Below are 18,531 nucleotides of genomic sequence, written 5' to 3'. Positions count from 1 at the left end.
GGGGGGGACGGGGCAGGGGTTAATCAAGACTTTTGGAGCAGAGGTGTTTTGAGCAGTTGGGAACAGTACCTGATCGTATGTTGTTTTACTACCACCTTGTGATGTTTTAGGATGACAGGATGGGGTTGAGTTTAAGGGGAAAGACTGTGGTGTCTGGTAGTGCTAAGAGTTTTATGTTCTTATGGTTTAGGTGAATGATCTTAAAGGACCAGAATTCTGGTGAATCAGCTCAAAGGGGATGAGATTTGCTCTCTGGGGACGATGGGGTGGGGTGGGGGAGTGGGATCTAGAACTACCACCTATGCAGGTAGTCTAGGAGGAAAGGATAAAGCAATGGCCTACTCTGGGCAGGTGGTTTATCTAAGTGATCTAGGATGCTCTATTGTGTTGCTGGCCAGGAGCTGGTGTCCTGAGACAGTGGTAGATTGGTCAGTCTATCCAGTGTCCCATCCAGGAGAGCTCTCTGGGCCTCAGGCTTACGCCCTGTGTCACACACAAGCTCCCTGCCTATGTAAAATAGCTGGGGCAGGAGTTTCACCCTTATACCTGGGTAGATGGCTGCCCAGGAGCACCCACCCGCTGAGGGATGTGTAAGGTTCGTAGACTGTCTGGAGGCCAGGCAGGAGGGTTGGAATCCAGGAGATTGACTAATTCTCAATGGTCCATGAGCTCAGCTCCTGTTCCCTGTCTATTGGTGTTCTACTTTTAATGTTATTCTAATACCTTGCTCATGGGCCAGGTGAACAAAGGGAGCAGGGGTGGGGGTGGGGGGGTGGAATAAAAAGCCCATGAATGCCTGACATTTGGGATGTCTTAACATGGGGCTGTGCAGAGCTGCACCCCTGGGATGGGGGATTAGTGTTGTTGAGCGGGGCTGGAGCTCCCCCACCCTGAGTGGAGAGTTAGCTTATTCGCTGTTTATGCTGCTGCAGGCTGCCCTGTAGAGATATTCTCACCCAGCTCCAGAGGCTGTGTTGTCCCTGTTTACCCGGAGGTAGGGCTGCAAGGGGATCAGAATAGAGCTCCCACGGCTTGGACAGAAAGCTAAGCTTATGTGTGCTTATATCTGCCCCAGGCTGGTCACAGAGTTATGTCCATGCAACTCAGTTGGTCAGCCAAGCTTACTAGCTCCGGGGACCTGGAACATTCGGTCAGGTGAGTTGGGGAGCTGTGCTCCTCTGTCTTGTGTGGATGGTGATGATAAGGAGGAGTCTGCCGGCAGGCGTCAATTCTAAGGAGTTCCTCCTATGGTTAATACTGGGTAGCCATTTTCTTCACATCTCTCCGGCTGGGTTTTGGCCTAATGCTTCTGTCTCTGGGACAAGGGCAGACTCACTTTTCAACACATCGGAGATCTGTGCCTTCCCGGATCACCGGGGAAATGCAAACACGGCAGAGTTTGTAGATGATGGCACTAATTTTGTGTGTGACACTTGGCTCATGGCTGGGAGGGTGGGGAGTCAGACCTAGGGAGGCTGACGTGACTGACCGACATGTAGAGCTACAGGGGTGACCTGCTTTCCCTGTGCGCAGGTGAGTATAGCCTCAGGGTCGTCTCCTGCGTGGTTCGCAGCTACAGCAACAGGTGGGGCATTTTAGTTTGGTCAATCCGTTTCCCTTGAAGACCCTAAGGGAATTCTCTTTTTGGTGCAGGTGACGCCTCCCCACACACCCCTTGGTGCATTCAAGATCTGGACGCAGGCACGCCCCAGTCTTCTCAAGGCGCTGGTGAGACCCCTTTTCTAGCGCCCTTTGCGTGCGCAGACATCTGCGGAGGTGTCGGCGTGGGGAATCGCTTGTCTTGTTTTCTAGTCCAGCTTCCCAGGTTTCCCCGGGAATGGGAGTAATTCAACTCTCTGGGCCATGACAAAAGCACTTCCCTTCTCTTTGGGTGGGAACCTACTAGAAGCCATAGTTACATTAATACTTACCTCATTCCTTGTATATAATACCCACATGTCACTTTATCAGTGAATTTGGTTGGGAGTAGATTGACCTCCAAATTAGGCGTTTTTATTTTGCTTTTTATGATTTCTCATATGTACTTGCTAAGCTTGCTCAAGCACACCAAAAATGCCCCAGACCACCCAGAATCCGTTCTCTGGGTTACTTGAACCTGAGTATGGGCAGGTCGAGCACTAATTCATCTCTGGTGAGTAATTCACCAATGCCTGCCCTCTGTGCCCTCCGTTCTTAGTGTGGATCATCAGGGGTGGGAAGGAGCCCTGGTGGCAGATTGGTTACAGGTGTTGGGCTGTGGTCCTCAAGGTCAGCAGGTAAAAAGCCACTAGCCACTCCACTGGAGGAGGACAAGACTTTCCACCCCTACAAACAGTTACAGACTGGAAATCCACAGGGGCACTTCTACCCTGCCCTCGAGTCTTTATGAGTTGGCATCAACTCGATGGCAGTGAATGAAAAAAAAAGTCAAGGTACCCGATTGGAGACCCGGTGCCTTTTGCCTGACTATTGGCCTCATGGCCTTGGCCTAGGCTCTGAGCTCCATTTCCTGAGAGGTGGCTTCCATTCCTATCTACACATCTAGGTATAGTAGGCCCTTCAGGGTGGTCACATAGCAATATCAACCCCAAAGGAAAAGGTCAGTGAGTTAGGGAAGGCTAAGCAGGGTCCCGCGAGTGGACCAGGGCTTCCTGTTTCCATATGCATGAGGAGGTTTGTGAGGGGACATTTTAGCTTGGGGGTTCCAGTGGAGTAGCAGATGGGAGGGGACCATTCCCTACCCCACCCTTCTGTAGTCTCCCTTGCATTGTGCCCCTCTGGGAGACCATGACCCCTGAGGCTGCATAGAGAAGGGGCCAGGAAGCAGGGCCGCATCCAGAGTGCTTGTCTCAGAGCACATTTCCATTGGAATTCTAAAAATTGTTTTTAATAGCCAGCTGCCGAGACTTTGCTGGTTTGCAATAATATCTTCTCCTTTATTACTAGTTCACTCCACTCACTCTGCCGAGGCTGCCTGTTCTTGCCAGCATCGTCTTGATCCCCCAGGAGAACAACGCGGTGCCTGGACAACTCGCCAGCAGTTCAAGGCCGAGGCCTCCCAGCTCCTCCCCAAGCAGCAGCCTCACTCTCTGGCAGACAGCCAGGCCTACGTGGACACCCGGGTCCTGGTGACCAAGTTCCTAGAGCACACGCATGGTGCTCTCCCGGCAGAGGTGCGGCATGTGGCATGTGCCATCCAAACAGTGGTTGCTTCTGACGAGTGCCACACAGATGAACCCATCCTCAATGCCAACGTTCTGGATCAAGCGTGAAGGACCCTGGAGCCTGCACACCAACATGGGCACACCTAGTGCCACATGTGTTCATGTTGCAAGCTGCAGAGTTGACAGAGAACAAGGGGCCCATGAGCACCACCAAGCAGCCTGGACATGGGGCTCTTGTGCCCTCTCTTGAGGTGGACTGCTCCACTGTTTTCTCATTGACTACATTTTCTACCTGTTCCAGAAGATAAGAAATGTAACTTGCCATCAAGTTGATGGGGACTCACGGTGCCCCTCGGTGTGCAGAATAAAACGACGCCCGTGGGCGTTCCAGGGTGTCACCTTGCAGAAGCAGATTGCCAGCTTTGTTTACCTTCAAGGCACTTCTGGTTGCTTCAAACCTTCAACCTTTTGGTTAGTAACTAAGTGCCCCAATCAGTGCGTGGAGTCTGACATCATGAGACTATCTCCTTATGTGTTTCATCGCTCTATAATTAAATTTTTATCATGGTCTAATTTTAAAGAAGGCCATTCTAACAGAGGTGGTCGCCTGGGCCCAGCTTGGTGCTCTCAGGGCTGTTGTATCAAGCAGTGTACAACCTTGACCCCTAGGTAGTGCACTTGACCCCTAGGTAGCCTGAAGCCCCGCAGGAAGCAGAGGAGTGTGCCAAGGGGCTTTGACAAACCTCCGACCTTCACCACTTTTGCTCTGGGGTCTCTTCTGCCTCTCCTTCGCAACTTTTAACTAATTTGGGGGTTCTGGGGGAGAGACCTGGTGGTGCAGAGGGTTAAATGTTGGGCTGCTATCCAAACAGTTGATGGCTTGAACCCCCCCTCACTCCTCTGGAGAAAGACGAGGCTTTGCAAAGAAGTTGACAGCCTCAAAAAGCATGGGGAGAGTTCTAGTTTGTGTAGGATTGCTATACTCTACAGCTTTGTCTAGGTTTGCCAGCAGGCCTGTGGGTTTTGGGAGTGGGGAACAAAATTCCATCGTTATTATTTTTTTCCATATCATAAGCACCTACTCTAACCCACTGGTAATTTGGGAGTTTCCCTGGTCCCTAGCCTATGACCAATTAGCAATGGAGAAGGTTAATATCTAGGGAAACAAGGCCATTTTTCTAGGACAGGTGACTTACTGAAAACAATTCTCAGATGACCCAGTGCAGCCTCTCCACATCTATGACAGCAACAAATTTGTCTGCATTGGAGGATATAAGTTTTAATCATTTATTTTTGTAAAAACAGCCAGTGTGGTAGTGATAGAGGAGTAGCCATTCCAGTCCCCTCTGAGATGGCCCCTTATGTTCTGGAAATGTCAGCAACATCCCTAAGAGCTCCCGACAGTGATAGGGATGGGTGTGTGTCGGATCTGTCAAACAGGAACCAGCAGCACAGAGGATGAGGGGGTCCTGGAGCTGGGCTCAAATCTCCTACATGTACAAAGCCACCCAGGCCTACCAGGGTGCCTCTGGGAGATCAAAGCCCCACTGGGAGTGCAGGTGGAGGGCCAGGTGAATACCCACACTTCCCAGCTGTCCAGCCAGCCTAGCAGCTGCACCTGCTCAGCCTTCCCTGTGCTCTGGGCAACCTGTGCTTGTCCTCATGTCCATCCTCCGCCTCCAGCCCCCTTTAGCTAACATGTAGTGCTGTGATCCTCTGGTTAGAAACTGGGAGCCTTCCTCCAACCCGGGATTGGTGGGAAGGAGCTGAGGTGTGAGGTGTGGGAGTGTGGCCAGTGTATAACCAGAGATTTTAACACCAGTAGAAATCAAGTCTTTTGACCAAAGTAGAACTTTACCATTAAGATATCCTAGAGATGAGTATTATATGATGAATGTATGCAGATTATTAAAAAGGAAACCCATTTTCTAATTGTTCTCAACAGAGTTTTGAATATCCTGAAAAACAAAGTCCCTGTGCAGGTAAAGTCAGAGTAACGAGCCCCCTGTGCCACCCTAAGCTCACAAGCAAACTTGGATTTTGAGAACTGCATGTTCAGCCTCGTGGGGCTCTGTATCCTTTCTGAGTCTCTGGGCCGGATTCTTCCTATTTGGAGGCTGGCTGAGCCCCTGGGGATTGAACCTGGAGTTCTCAGACCTGGCTGCACTTTGTTGACTCAACCCCCAGGGTTTATCCTATGGCCCGGGTGGCAGGCCTCCAGGGTCTCAGCCTGGCCTTCTGTTCCCAGCTTGTGCTTTGTCGTTCGCACAAGCACATGGTGGAGATGTGCTCGGTCACTTGCGTAACATCTCTGGTTCTCTGCTTCCTCCAGCCCCCTCACATCCATTTGCGTATCTGTTTTCATGGCTATTCCACCTTACAAATGAGGAACCTACCTGGTTGTCATCTGCTGGGTTGTAACTTGGCCTTCTTCTCAGGGTTTGGGGGCCACATGAGCCCCAGGCTCTAGGTTGACAGAAATATTTCAGAAGAGAGAGCGGTGAAGATGATGATCACCAGGGAATGACTGCCTATCTCACCCTCCAACCTGGTGCCCCAGCCTTCTCAGAGGTACCTTAAAACCTCAGGAGCAACAACCAGAGCCCGGTCTCCATCCCCCATGTCCAGTGCAAACAGCTCAGTGCTGCTAATGTCCACTTCTGCCGACCCAGAGGCCTATTCTCCTCTCCGTGTTTTAGTATCTGCAACGGCCTGTCTGCAGGCACAGTTCTCTTTCCATCATTGGCTGTCCCTCCCCACAGCGGCACGGAGGCCTTCACCGTTCCAGGCAGAAGCCCTCCCTAGGAAGCAGTGGTACAAGGACCTCTATCTGAAGAATGGACCCCTTCCAGACCATTGTCTGATCCCAGCTTGGGAGCTGTGGAGTGTGGCTAATGAGGTGAGGAGACGTATTGCTCATAAGGGTATAGGTCTTCATTTAGTCTGAAGACTATACAAATGAAATGCTTCTAACAAATCGCTTAAAAGCTCATTTCGTGTGTGTTTGTTTCCCCTCCCTCAACTGTAGTGATTCAAAAGCAAAATTTATAGGAAATTGTTTTCAAGTCACAGGCTTGTTTGTACAACTTGAAGGTTATATTTATTTAATGCCTCAAATTGTTTTAAGCAGTGGTGTTTTAATAAAAGGTATTTCTGTCCTTGGCGTCTCTGGGGCTCATCAGATGGAGATAGGGCTGAAAGCATGGGGTTCTGCCTTCAAGTGGCCACGAGAGACCCAGTCTGTGGGGTTTCAGTAGCATTCTAGCCTTCTCAGCATGCCTTCCAAGCTCAGGTCCGGGCAACATGGCCATCCCTGCTGCTGGCTAAGGTGAGAGTAACAGACGGCTTAGTGCCCTTCCACTTGGACGTTGTAATGGGGACCATTTATGTGTAGGGAGCCCTACTCCCTCTTCTCTTCTTTATCATATATTTCCTCTCTGGAATTTTCTCCCTTCCCTTGTTATACATCCTTGGTTTTCCTGATAGAAGGCCTCTCTCCCCAAGGCTATGGATCATCTTTGGCTCATAGCTTTTGTTTCTTGACAAAGTAAAGGGCTTTATTCTGTTTTCCATTCTCAAGCAGAATCAGAAAGCGAGAACAAGTGGGGGATAGGAGTGCTTGCAAACATGCATACCCACGTGTCCTTCATCCCCGGGTTTCTGACTGCATGCCTGCTGTCTCCAAAACATACTAAGGTCAGCACAGACTGGTGTGGTGTTTTTTTTAAAGAGTCTCTTCTTTGTTACTGTTGGGTAGCACCGAGTATACATGCGTTTTTAATCTCCATATCTGAGGACATGCAGCAAGGAAGAACTCTCCTCATTTGTCAGATTGACCTGGATCTCAGGTTTGGAGGCTGGATCAGCAATCATGGGCTGAGGGACAGGTCACTTGTCAGAGGTGACTTTTAAAAATTCACAGAAAAATTCCATTATCTTCTAATTCGATTTCCCCCACAGACTTGTTGAACTCCCCTCATACCAAACCAGAGAGAAAGAGTCTTACTTCCCTAAGGATCCCCAAGCTCACAAGCTGAGTAATGTGTCCAGCTCTCTGACCCATTTAGTTCCCTGCCCCCCTATCCTAGGAGGCACCACTTTAAGTCAGTGGCCATGGAAGTAGCTTATGTACCCATTAACATGGACAGCCACATGCAAATCACTTACACGGATACTTTCACACATTCACTCACACTGATACACACACCTTTCCAATAGGTGATATAAATTCTGCTCCATAGCAATGGGTTTCCATCTCCCAAATTCAATGAAAGCAGTGTTTACTTCCCAAGAGCAGTCGATAGGAGGACCCAGGGCACACCTGGTGAACCTGGCACCAGCGCAACATTCAAGATGCTCAGGGGTGGAGGACCTAGCACTTGCAATATAAACACTACCCCTTGAACTTCATGGAGGACCCATGGAGTAGCTGCTGCCAAAAGGCATCCCTGCAGAACCTCATGCAAAGGTGAGGAGTTATGGGCACGATATGGCACCCTTCCTTCCAGTGAACAAACCAGCCACATGGACGCCTCATCATCAGGACTTCAGGTTTATTAGCAATATTGGTGAAGTCTTCCTAAGGTCAGCTGCATGCAACACATGGTTACTCCTTGGATACAGTCATCCTAGAGCTTTATTTACTGCATGGTAAGGCTGGTTAAGTCACAGTGTATTCTTCACAGCCTGGGCCAAAGAAAAGGACTCCAGACAAAATAGTATTAGTTAACATTGACCTCTAATGAATTTCACTAGACTATGTGCTACTTGCACCACACATGCGAATACTGTTAGTGGTGACAGTGCTTTGCCCACCTAGGCACTGACAACATCGTTTGCTCCCTGGGGAATGGCAGCGGTTGTGTGTATTCTCTGTCTTGGAGTTAGTTGGGGCAGCGTGGATGTGGATGTGCACGTAGAGATTTTACTTCAAGAGCAGACACGGGATGCTCTCCATGTGCCTGGGAAGAAGAATGAGCTGCCCTGTGGTAAGCCTTGGGGGTGGGGGACAAGAGTGCCCAGGTAACTTTACGTAGGCTACAGGTAGGGAGAGGAGTAGCGAATGTGATCGTGGATCATCTGAAACCCCTTCAGTCTAAAGAACAATTTGTCAAAATTAAAATTTAAAAAACAGCAATATTATCTAAATAAACCTGGAGTTTAATGTTGTCATCGTTCTTTATTTAACTCAGGAACACCTTCTTTCTTATTAAATAATGACAACCAGTCACATGTTCCCAAACTTTAATTATAACTCTGGAGGGTGTACTGTCAAGGTGTCAAGATCTACCTACCTAGGACAGTTGGGGGCCCCTGGAGGATCAGCGGGAGGGGCAGAAGGGCCAGTCATGGGCTTTCCAGTGGCCCCATGTCCTCACCTACATCTGTCAGACACACACTCACTATAGCTTCAAAGAGGAAAGACACACACGCTACACCACACAGAGTGCACACAACACCCTCGTCAGTTTGCTATGAAGAAACAGTTCCTATGTGGCAAAATACTTAATGTTTTACAAAGGCATTGTTTCTGTGACCCTCCTTTGAAAGAGACATACCCCTTCTTGAAAAAAAAAAAAAGAAGATGGAGGCACAGCCTCAGGGATGACAGTCCTTGGCGGTCCTTCTAGGCTGTGGCTCACGGTTGGCATCCGGTTGTCCTGGCATCCGGTTGTCGACAAGAAGCCAGCACTTCTAGACCTGGCTGTGAGCCTCCTTCCGGGAAGCTGTGGCCTAGATGTAGAGAGGGGTCTCCTGTCCTGTGAGAAGCCGGAACATGGCAGCAGGCATTGTCTTCATGTGGATCTGTCAAGGTGAAGAATGGGCTGAACATAGGGGCATCCACCCCCATCCCTGTCCCCACCCCACCCCCCATGACCAGCTGAAAAGTGCCCTGAGTGTCAGTCTGAGTGACTCATCCACATGTGGGCAGTGACCACGTGGATCAGCTGACAGTTCAGGTTGCTGAGTAACCCAGACCCTTTCCAGGGTCAGAAGTGGCACTGCTGCTGTGGGAAGGGACAAGGCATTGACCCCAGATGGCCCTCATTATTTCCACCACACCCCCTAACTCCTCGACCAGCCCAAAGAAGAAAAACTCCAGTTAGCAGCATAACTCCACCAAAGGAGAAGAACGGGTAGACAGAAGCCTGAGGGGAAGCATCCTCGCGTCTCACCTCTTCAACTCCCCACCCCTTAAGCCCTGTCATCTATTCTGAGGTCCCTACTTCATTTCCCACCTGGTGCCCTCCATCCATCCCTACACATCTCCACCCCAGACCCTGCCCCTAAGATCTCTTGGAATACATGGTATACCCACAGCTTCCCTGCCTAAAACTCAAGGCTTCCATGGTCTAGAATACACTCCCAGCTCCTCACTGAAGTTTCTAGACCAGCCCTGCCTGGCAGCTTTCCAAGGTCCCCTGAACTGAACTCACTGGTCCCTTTACCCACTCTAACCTGGCTGCCTCGGCCTTGTACCTTAAGCTACGATGGTTTCCTTGAAAACTCAGCTTCAATGTCCCCTGTTTTACCTCCCAACCTTACCCACCTGCTTTATCTTACTAAATGCCCCTTCTTGTTTCTTTTGAAGCACCAACTACAAATTGAGCTACATGAAGGCTGAATTTAAAACAAAGAGCTGTACAATAGTGTTTGTACAATCAATCACCAGACAGGTGATTCTGCCCTTAGCAGAAATTCTGTTTCCTCCTGACCTCAGAGAGATCACCCTCCTGGAAGGCTGAGTCACCTTTCACCTCGTTCATAAAACTGTGTGTCTGCACAGGGGGATCCCTCCCAATGAAGAGATTCAGGGCAAAATCTACTTTATTGACCCAGCCCAGGCTAACAGCTCCTGTGCTTCCTCAATCTCAGTCCCACTGCTGCCTAACCTTACAAAGCCCCTTCCTCATGTAAGTCTGCTAACAAGATAATTTTGAGTTCTTGAAATGTGTTTGTGCAAGGACCTATTCTCATTCCTAGTGTAAGTGCACCATTAGTACTAGGAATGTGGTTTTGACTTCTGCATTTTGCTAGTTTTGCTTGGCTGTGTTACTTTCTTATTTGGTAAAGCCAGTTCTGGAAACATCCTAGAAAGAGATCGACCTGCCTGCCTTTGTTTACCTGTTTACTGAAAGGCTTGACCACACAGTTACATATAGAGTCAGAGCCAAGGGCAGAATGCACCCTACAACTCTGTGCATCTTGTCATGGGCACTCTCTAGTGGGGACATCATCTGGCCGGCTACACTGCTGTTCAGTAGCCACTGGAAAGGCTGGCTGGCATAGGTCAAATTGACAAAGACACATTCCCCAGGCACCTAAGAAGTGCAGACTTGCTCCAAGTAGGACTGATGCCTTTTCTTAGCACTTCATATACTTCTTAATTGGACCAAGTTTGTCCAGTGAAGAAGGTGGGTGGGAACTGGCATGTCTTACCTCTCCAACAGAGTTGGACAAGGCTTGGACTATCTTCTCGTGGGCTGTGGCCACAACACTCTGTCCATTGATCTCGATGATGCGATGGCCAACTCGGACACCACCTCGCTCTGCGATGCCCCCCCTCATAAGGCTGCAAATCTAACCAGATACACATGAGAGGTCAACACACATTATCTCCTCCACCCACCACATACTTGGCAATATTGCTAAAGATGGGAAAAATAAACCAAGCAGAGAAAAAACTCATTAATGACTCCTCCATAGAAAGGTAAGGCTGTGATGTGTGGGAACAACTTCCAGGCCTTTAGAACCACCCCCAACCACAGTACAATCTGCCACCATGCCCTTGGAAGCTGGCCTCCAGAGCTCTGGTTACATCATTGTCACAGAGTAGAGAAGGTTCATAATAGCACTAAGAGAGTGTGTGCTCAGGAGTACATATCCTGCACTCTGCTCCTCTTTAAAACAAAGACAGTGTCCACTCCTGATTAAGTAACTATGCTCGATTCTGTTCAGTTCTGAGAATCATAGCATATCAAATCATTCAAGGTAAGCACTCCTGCAGTCGACAGGGGAGGGGGCACACCCAGGGAGACAAAACCTGCCAGCTGACAAAGCACAGGTTGGGCATGATACAGTGAAGCGGGGGATGGGCACATCCTTCTGGGCTCGCTAGATGCAGCATTCATTTTTGTGGAATCTCCAAAAGGATTAGGGAAAAAAGCACCCCAGTGGGGAATCAACTGAGCAGGCGCAGTGGAAGAATGAATAAGGAATACTTAGATCTCCAAGTATCCCCCTTCCATGCAGCCAGCTATGCAGCTATCCGAGCAGGACACCGAAAATTCAGCCTCTACAAAAATGAAAGGAGAGTCTCTAGGTTGAGGACTTCCGAATTAGAGAAAGCTTAAGAAAACTAACAAAACTAAAGGCAGGGAGTGGGAGGAAGCAAAAGTTCACCTTCTGAATTGGTATTCAAAGTCCCGGGACCTTTCTCTACACCTGTAGCTCCAGTGTGGCAGCCAGGCTCTCACCATCGCCATGTTCCGGGTGGTAAAGACTCATTGGAGAAGCTGATTTGTCAGAGTCAGGAGATGGTTGGGTTTCCATTGGATCAGCTACAGCAAGACCAAATAACTGACAAGTTTTCCTGTAAACCACACTTAGGACTCAGAAATCCCAATCCTCGAACATAACTAGAAGTGAAAGCAGAAACGCAAACTGAAACTTGCACACCAGTGTGCTTCCCGGTACTTTTAACAATAGTGGAAAGGTGGAAGCAACGGAAATATCCAACAACAGACGAAGAAAACGTCGCAAACACGTACAATCGAAAACTCCTCCGCCATGAGGATAAAGGAAGTTCTGATGCATGCCACAGCACGGAGGATCCTTGGGAACATCATCCGAGTGAAATACGTCTGTTACAAAGGGCAAATACTGTATGATTTAACTTCTATGAAATAAATAAAATAAATATGGAGAAATTCAACGAATGATGACAGATCCACATCAAAAAACATCTTCATGAAACTTCGGGATCCTGAAGACAGAATATAGCTCCCAAAAGTTTCCAAAGAGCATAAATGAACTACATGCAACTGACAAAGAAAAAGTGGGGGCACCTTCTCAGCGTCAGAACTGTTGATAGATGCCATGGAGTTCCTTCCGATCCATAGCTACCTTATACACGACCGAACAAAACGCTGCCAGTCTCACATTCTTCCTATGCGTGAGCCCATTGTTACAGTCACGATGTCTGTCCATCACTGCCCCTCTACTTCACTGAGCAGCACATCCTTCTCCGGGGACTGGTCTCTCCTGAAAACACACCCAAAGTATGTAAGATGAAGTCTTGCCATCCTTGCTCCTAAGGAGCACTTTGGCCCTATTTCTTCCAAGAAAGATCGGTATGCCCTTTAGGCAGTCCGTGATGTGCCACAAATTTATCTAATGCATTGTGTCTTTTGATCTCTTGGCTGCTGCTTCATTGAGGATTGAGTGTAGATCCAAGTAAGAAAATCCTTGACAACTTTAACCTTTTCTCCAGTTACCATGATGACAAGCTATAACCTATTGGTCCAGTTGTGAGGATTTTGGCCTTCTTCACAGAGAGTTGTAATTCATACTGAAGACTGCAATCCTATCTTCAAGTTTCAACTCCTGCACACTTTCAGCAAGCAAGGTTATGTCATGTGCATATCAAAGGTGTTAATAAGCCTTTTTCCAATCCTGATGCCCCATTCTTCAACTTATAAACCAGATTCTCTGGTGATTTGCTCAGCATACAGATCAAATAAGTATGATGAGAGGATACAACGCTGAAGGACACCTTTTTCTGATTGTAAACTATGCAATACTCATTCTTCCCAAGGTTATCCATATTTCTATGACCCACACAGTCAAGATGCCTTTGCATAGTCAATAAAACACAAGTAAACATCTTTCTGGTATTCTCTGACTTCAGCCAAGATCGATCTGACATGAGCAATGATATCCCTTGTTCAACATCCTCTTCTGAGTCCGGCCTGAACCTCTGGCAGTTCCTTGTCGCCGTACTGCTGCAACCATTATTGCATGTGGTAGCAGTGAACTTGTTCTGTAATTTGAGCATTCCGTTGGTTCACTTTTCTTTGGAATGAGTACAAATATGGATCCCTTCCAGTCAGATGGGCAAGTAACTTGTCTTCCAAATTTTCTAGCATAAACCAGTGAGTGCCTCCAGTGCTTCAGCAGCTTGTTGAAACATTTCCATTGGGGTTCCATCAATTCTTGGAGCCTTGTTTTGGACGACTGTTTTTGGTGCAGCTTGAACTTTTACCTTCAACAAGATTGGTTCTTGCTCATATGCTACCTCCTTAAATGGTGGAATGGGAGCTAGTTCTTTTTGGTACTGCGACTCTGTAGATTCTTTCCCTTTTTTTTTTTTTCCAGCTGGCAGGTGGGTTTTATTCCAGGTGCTGGAATCTTTCCCTTTTTTTTAATGCTTCTCTCACCATTCAATCTTTTACCCATAGAATCTTGTAACATTTCAACTTGTGGCTTGAATTTTTACTTGCGTTTTTCAGTTTCAGATAATGCTGAGTGTGTCGCTCCTTTTCGGTTTTCTAACTCTAGGTCTTTGTATAGTTTATTATCATATTTGGCTTTGTCTTCTCGAGCTGCCCCTTTGGAATTTTCTATTTGGTTCTTTGACTTCATTCTTTTTCCATTTACTTTAGCTACTCTACAATAAAAAGCAAGTTTCAGAATCCACTTTGATCTTTTCTTTCTTTCCTGGCTTTTGCATGACCCTTGGCTTTTTCATGAGTGATGTTCTGGCCGTCCTCATCAGGTGTTCCGTCATCAGTGCCCAATGTGTCAAATACGTTCTTGAGATGCTCTTGCAACTCAAGTGGGATAGACTCAAGGTCGTATTTTGGCTCTCATGGACCTTTTTTCATTTTCTTCAGCTTTAGCCTGAACTTACAAGTGAGCAATTGAAGGTCTGTTCCAGACAGTACCTAGCCTTGTTTTAGCTCCTGATATTAACCATCCCTGTCGCCTCTTCCCACATCGGTAGTCAATTTGATTACTGTGTACTCCATCTGGAGCAATCCATGTGTGCAGTCGGCTTTTGTGTTGTTGAAAAAGGATATTTTCTATGAGCAAGTCGTTGGGTGTACAATATCTTCTATCTTGCAATATCCAGCTTCATTTCTATCAACGAGATCATATTTTCCTTCCTCGGTTTCCAACTTTTGCATTCCAATCACCAATAATTATCAATACATTTGAATCACGTATTTGATCTCTTCATCACTAGCTTTTGTGGTTGGTGCAGAAATTTGAGTAACAGTTGTATTAATTGGATTTCCTTGAAGGTAGATGGATATAATCCTATCACAGACAAGATTGATTTTAAAGTCTCTTTTCTGACAATAAATTTAATACGATTCCTCTTGATTGTGTCATTTTCTGATTCAAAATGGCCAATGCCAGTCCATTTCAGCTCACTAATCAGTCTCCGTGTTTCCTGTGATTTTGACAATTCTAATTTCCCTAGATTCATACGTCACGCATTCAGTAGCAGATTTTTGCAGCTGCTTCTTCCCGTGAGCCAAGCTCGGTCAGCAAATGGAGCTCGTAAAGGCACCACTCCTACAGGCTTTACGCCCCTGATGTCATCATGGTTCAATCTACTCCAGAAAAGCAGCTCCTTCTCAGTGACACTTCAAGAGCCCTCTGTTGTGAGGGAGCCTTCATCCAGCACCATCTCTGACCATGTTCTGCTTCCAGTCATGAGTTCTTTAGTATTTGACAATGTTTCCAAGCTAAGCAAATGGTTTCCAGTGGCCACTTCCTCCAAAGTAGGCAGGCAAGTCCTTCCTCATGTCTGTTCTCAGTCTGGAAGCTCTGCTCAAGCCTGTTACTTTGGGTGACCCGGATGGCCTTTGAAATACCAATGACTTACCTTCCAGCCTCACAGCAACACTCAAGCCATCACAGAATGACGAACTGACAGACAAGTGGTGGGACAGCAGAACTAGAAGTCAGAAACAATGGGTACAACCTTAAAAACCCTAATTGAAAGGAGTTTTGTTTGTTTGGGGTACAAATGAAGGGTTTTTCATTCAGACAAGAAAGTAAGGCACAGCAAGTGAAGGGCCACACATCTCCAGGACAATAGTCTCACAACGGTTTGTCAGGGCCGCTCCTGGCTCCAGCAAGACTTTCCATGGCTGCAGGTACACAGGGCAGCCTGGGGAGTGTGGGAGGGCAGGACAGGTGGTTACGTCCTGCAGCTCCTTCTTTGGCCTGCCCTTCAGCCCTTACACCTTGTAGGTAGGCCTCCTTCAGCATAGTCAGCTTACCCAGCATCCCTTGCTGATGTGGACCTTTAGCTCCTCGTGAGATACCTCCACCTTGGGCCTTTTGCTTCCAGAACCTTCAATGTCTTGTTTTTGCTCAGTGGCCTTCCCTTCAGGATTATAATCTGCCAAGAGATCCCAGTTGCTGCATATGAGCTTGTGGGTGTACACACTCAAGATGTGCTGGATGATCATGTCAAAAAGAGTCCATTCATCCTGAGATTCAAACAAAGCCCTGGGGCATCAATCAAGAAACTCAAACTAACTGGTCCTGAATATTTATATTCTCTACCTGTTTGAGGGCCCTCTTCTCATTCTTACTTCTCTTCATCTCCCTCATTTTCATAATAAGACTCCCACCTCAACATGGTAGTTAGTGCTTTGCCTACCTTTGGTGCCTTAATTTAAAGTGTATCCCTTGTTTTAAGATCTAGTGCTGCTATAGCAGAAAAGGAAACAAAAATCATCAGAACTGGACCAATAGGTAGCATCATGACGAACAGATAAAAGACTGAAATTGTCAAAGACTTCATCATTGTTCATGGGATCCAATGATGCATTGCCTGGGGTACCTGTGCCGCACAAGACCTCTTCAGAGTGTTTAAAAGCAAGGATGTTACTTTGAGGACAAAGGTGTGCCTGACTCAAGCCTTGATATTTTCAATTGCCTCATATGCATGTGAAAGTTTGACATTGAATAAAGAAGACTGAAAAAAATTGATGAATTTGAACTACGGCGTTGGTGAAGAATATATTAAAAGCACCATGGACTGCCAAAAGAATAAACACATCTCTTTTGGAAGAAGCACATCTATCTTACTCAGACGCAAACATGGCAAGACTTTATCACATATTTGGACATATTCCCAGGAAAGACCAGTCCCTGGAGAAGGACATCGTGCTTGGTAGAGAGGGAGCAAAAAGAAGAAGGCCCTCAGTGAGAAGGGTTGGCAGAGTGGATACCACAACCGGCTCACACTTAACAACAATTGTGAGGATGGTGCAGGGCTAGGTGGTATTTCACTCTGTTGTGAAAAGGGTCGTTAAGAGTTGAAACTGATTCAATGACACAATAACGCAATAGAAAAAGCAACGAAGCCCACATGGAAGAAGCACACCAGCCTGTGTGATCTCAAGGTGTCAATAGGATCAGGTAACAGGCATCAAAGAACAAAAACTCCTATCATTGTGGATGAGGGGGAGTACGGAGTGGAGACCCAAAGCCCATCTGTAGGCAACTGGACACCTCCTTACAGAAGGATCATGAGGAGGAAATGAGCCAGTCAGGATGCAGTGTAGCAACAATGAAACATTCCTCTAGTCCTTTAATGCTTCTTCCCCCCTCCACTATCATGATCCCGATTCTACCTTACAAATCCAGCGGGACCAGATAATGTACACGGGTACAGATAAGAGGTGGAAACACAGGGAATTGAGGACAGATAAACCCCTCAGGGCCAATAATGGGAGTAGCTATACCAGGAGGGGAAGGGGAAGGTTGGGGAGAAAAGTGGAACCAATCACAATGATCTACATATAACCGCCTCCCTGTGGGATGGACAACAGAAAAGTGGGTGAAGGGAGACATTGGACAGTGAAAGACATAAAAAAATAGTAATAATTATACATTATCAAGGATTCGGGAGGAAGGGAGGGGAAAATGAGGAGCTGATACCAAGGTCTCAAGTAGAAAGCAAATGTTTTGAGAATGATGATGACAACAAATGTACAAATGTGCTTGACACAATGGATGGATGGATGGATGGATGGATGGATGGATGGATGGATGGATGGAATGTGATGAGTTGTATGAGCCCCCAATAAAATGTAAAAAAAAAAAAGAAAATGAAGTGAATATATTTTAAAATTTCCATAAAAAAGGCACATTAATATAAAAACGAAAAGTAAGTGGTCAACAAACAGAAATTTATTATTTCTCATAGTTTAGGAATCTAGAAGCCTGAATTCAGGGGATACCTTTCCCCCTCTGCCAACCCTTGAGGGAGATCCCGATCTCTTTTGAGCCTCTGCATCTGGGTGATCTTTATGTGGTTTGGCATCTCTCTTTTTGATTGTTGCTTAATCTCGCTCTCTGTCTCATCTCAAAACAGAGTGACTCAAAACACTGTACACTAACCCTGTGGATTTCACAGAACAAATACAACTCATTCCCAAATAAGATTCTAAAGAATCATCATAGAAATTAAGGTTTACAGTACATATTTTAGGGAGACAAATTTTAACCCACAACATTTACATCCTAGAATTCTATCCCCAACCACTTTATCAATTAGTTCTATCAGGGTAGAATAAAGAGGAGTTTCAGACATGCAGAGGGTCTCCATGGGTCAGACCCGAGGGTAGAATAAGGAGTTTCAGACATGCAGAGGGTGTCCGTGGGTCAGAGCCGAGGGTAGAATAAGGAGTCTCAGACATGCAGAGGGTGTCCGTGGGTCAGAGCCGAGGGTAGAATAAGGAGTCTCAGACATGCAGAGGGTGTCCGTGGGTCAGAGCCAAGGGTAGAATAAGGAGTCTCAGACATGCAGAGGATGTCCGTGGGTCAGAGCTGAGGGTAGAATAAAGAGGAGTTTCAGACATGCAGAGGGTGTCCGTGGGTCAGAGCCGAGGGTAGAATAAGGAGTCTCAGACATGCAGAGCGTCACCATGGGTCAGAGCCGATTTGAGGACACCTAACAGCAACAGCAGACATGCAAAGGCTGAAAACTGTCAGTCCTTTATGTTTTTCTCAGCAAGTACTAAAATAATTGCTCTCCCAAAATGAAGGCATAATATATGAAAGAGGCTTGGGGATCCCAGACATAGTGTTTTTAGCACAGAACAGTGATTAAGGGAACTGCCAAAGGAAATTAAAGAGACAATCTGAGGATACTAAGGCAGACAGGTTTCAGAGGGAGACGCTGTCTAGAATGCAGCAGAAAAAAGGTGAGCTTCCATAGGCAAACCTACTAGGTGAATATGCAAACAATACTGTATATACTCGTGTATAAGCCGAGGTTCTCAGAACATTTTTTTCTTTAGTTCTTTTTCTTTAATCATTTTATTAGGGGCTCATA

General features: G+C 46.9%; 2 protein-coding genes across 3 annotated transcripts in view; one reads left to right on the top strand and one right to left on the bottom strand.

Moving 5' to 3' along the window:
• Window positions 1–6,322, top strand: part of FAM189A1 (family with sequence similarity 189 member A1) — a 166,035-nt gene extending 159,713 nt beyond the window's left edge. The window contains exons 10-11 of the mRNA XM_045285786.1: window positions 1,654–1,728; window positions 2,947–6,322. Of these exons, the coding sequence (XP_045141721.1) occupies window positions 1,654–1,728; window positions 2,947–3,272 (401 nt within the window). The 3' untranslated portion in view covers window positions 3,273–6,322. The remainder of the gene's footprint in view (window positions 1–1,653; window positions 1,729–2,946) is intronic.
• Window positions 6,323–7,700: 1,378 nt separating this feature from the next.
• The window catches only part of APBA2 (amyloid beta precursor protein binding family A member 2), a 182,588-nt gene continuing 171,757 nt past the window's right edge, over window positions 7,701–18,531 (bottom strand). For both annotated transcript variants that reach the window (XM_004699738.2, XM_004699737.2), the window contains 2 exons: window positions 10,605–10,745; window positions 7,701–8,969 (listed from right to left, as the gene is read on the bottom strand). In XM_004699738.2, the coding sequence (XP_004699795.1) occupies window positions 8,898–8,969; window positions 10,605–10,745 (213 nt within the window). In that variant the 3' untranslated portion in view covers window positions 7,701–8,897. The remainder of the gene's footprint in view (window positions 8,970–10,604; window positions 10,746–18,531) is intronic.

The sequence above is a fragment of the Echinops telfairi genome, unplaced genomic scaffold, assembly GCF_000313985.2.
Source record: "Echinops telfairi isolate 266 unplaced genomic scaffold, ASM31398v2 ScPeMD7_7475;HRSCAF=8513, whole genome shotgun sequence".
Taxonomy (NCBI): domain Eukaryota; kingdom Metazoa; phylum Chordata; class Mammalia; order Afrosoricida; family Tenrecidae; genus Echinops; species Echinops telfairi.
The sequence above is the reverse complement of the archived record's forward strand: the minus strand, read 5'-3'. Positions and strand labels throughout refer to the sequence as shown.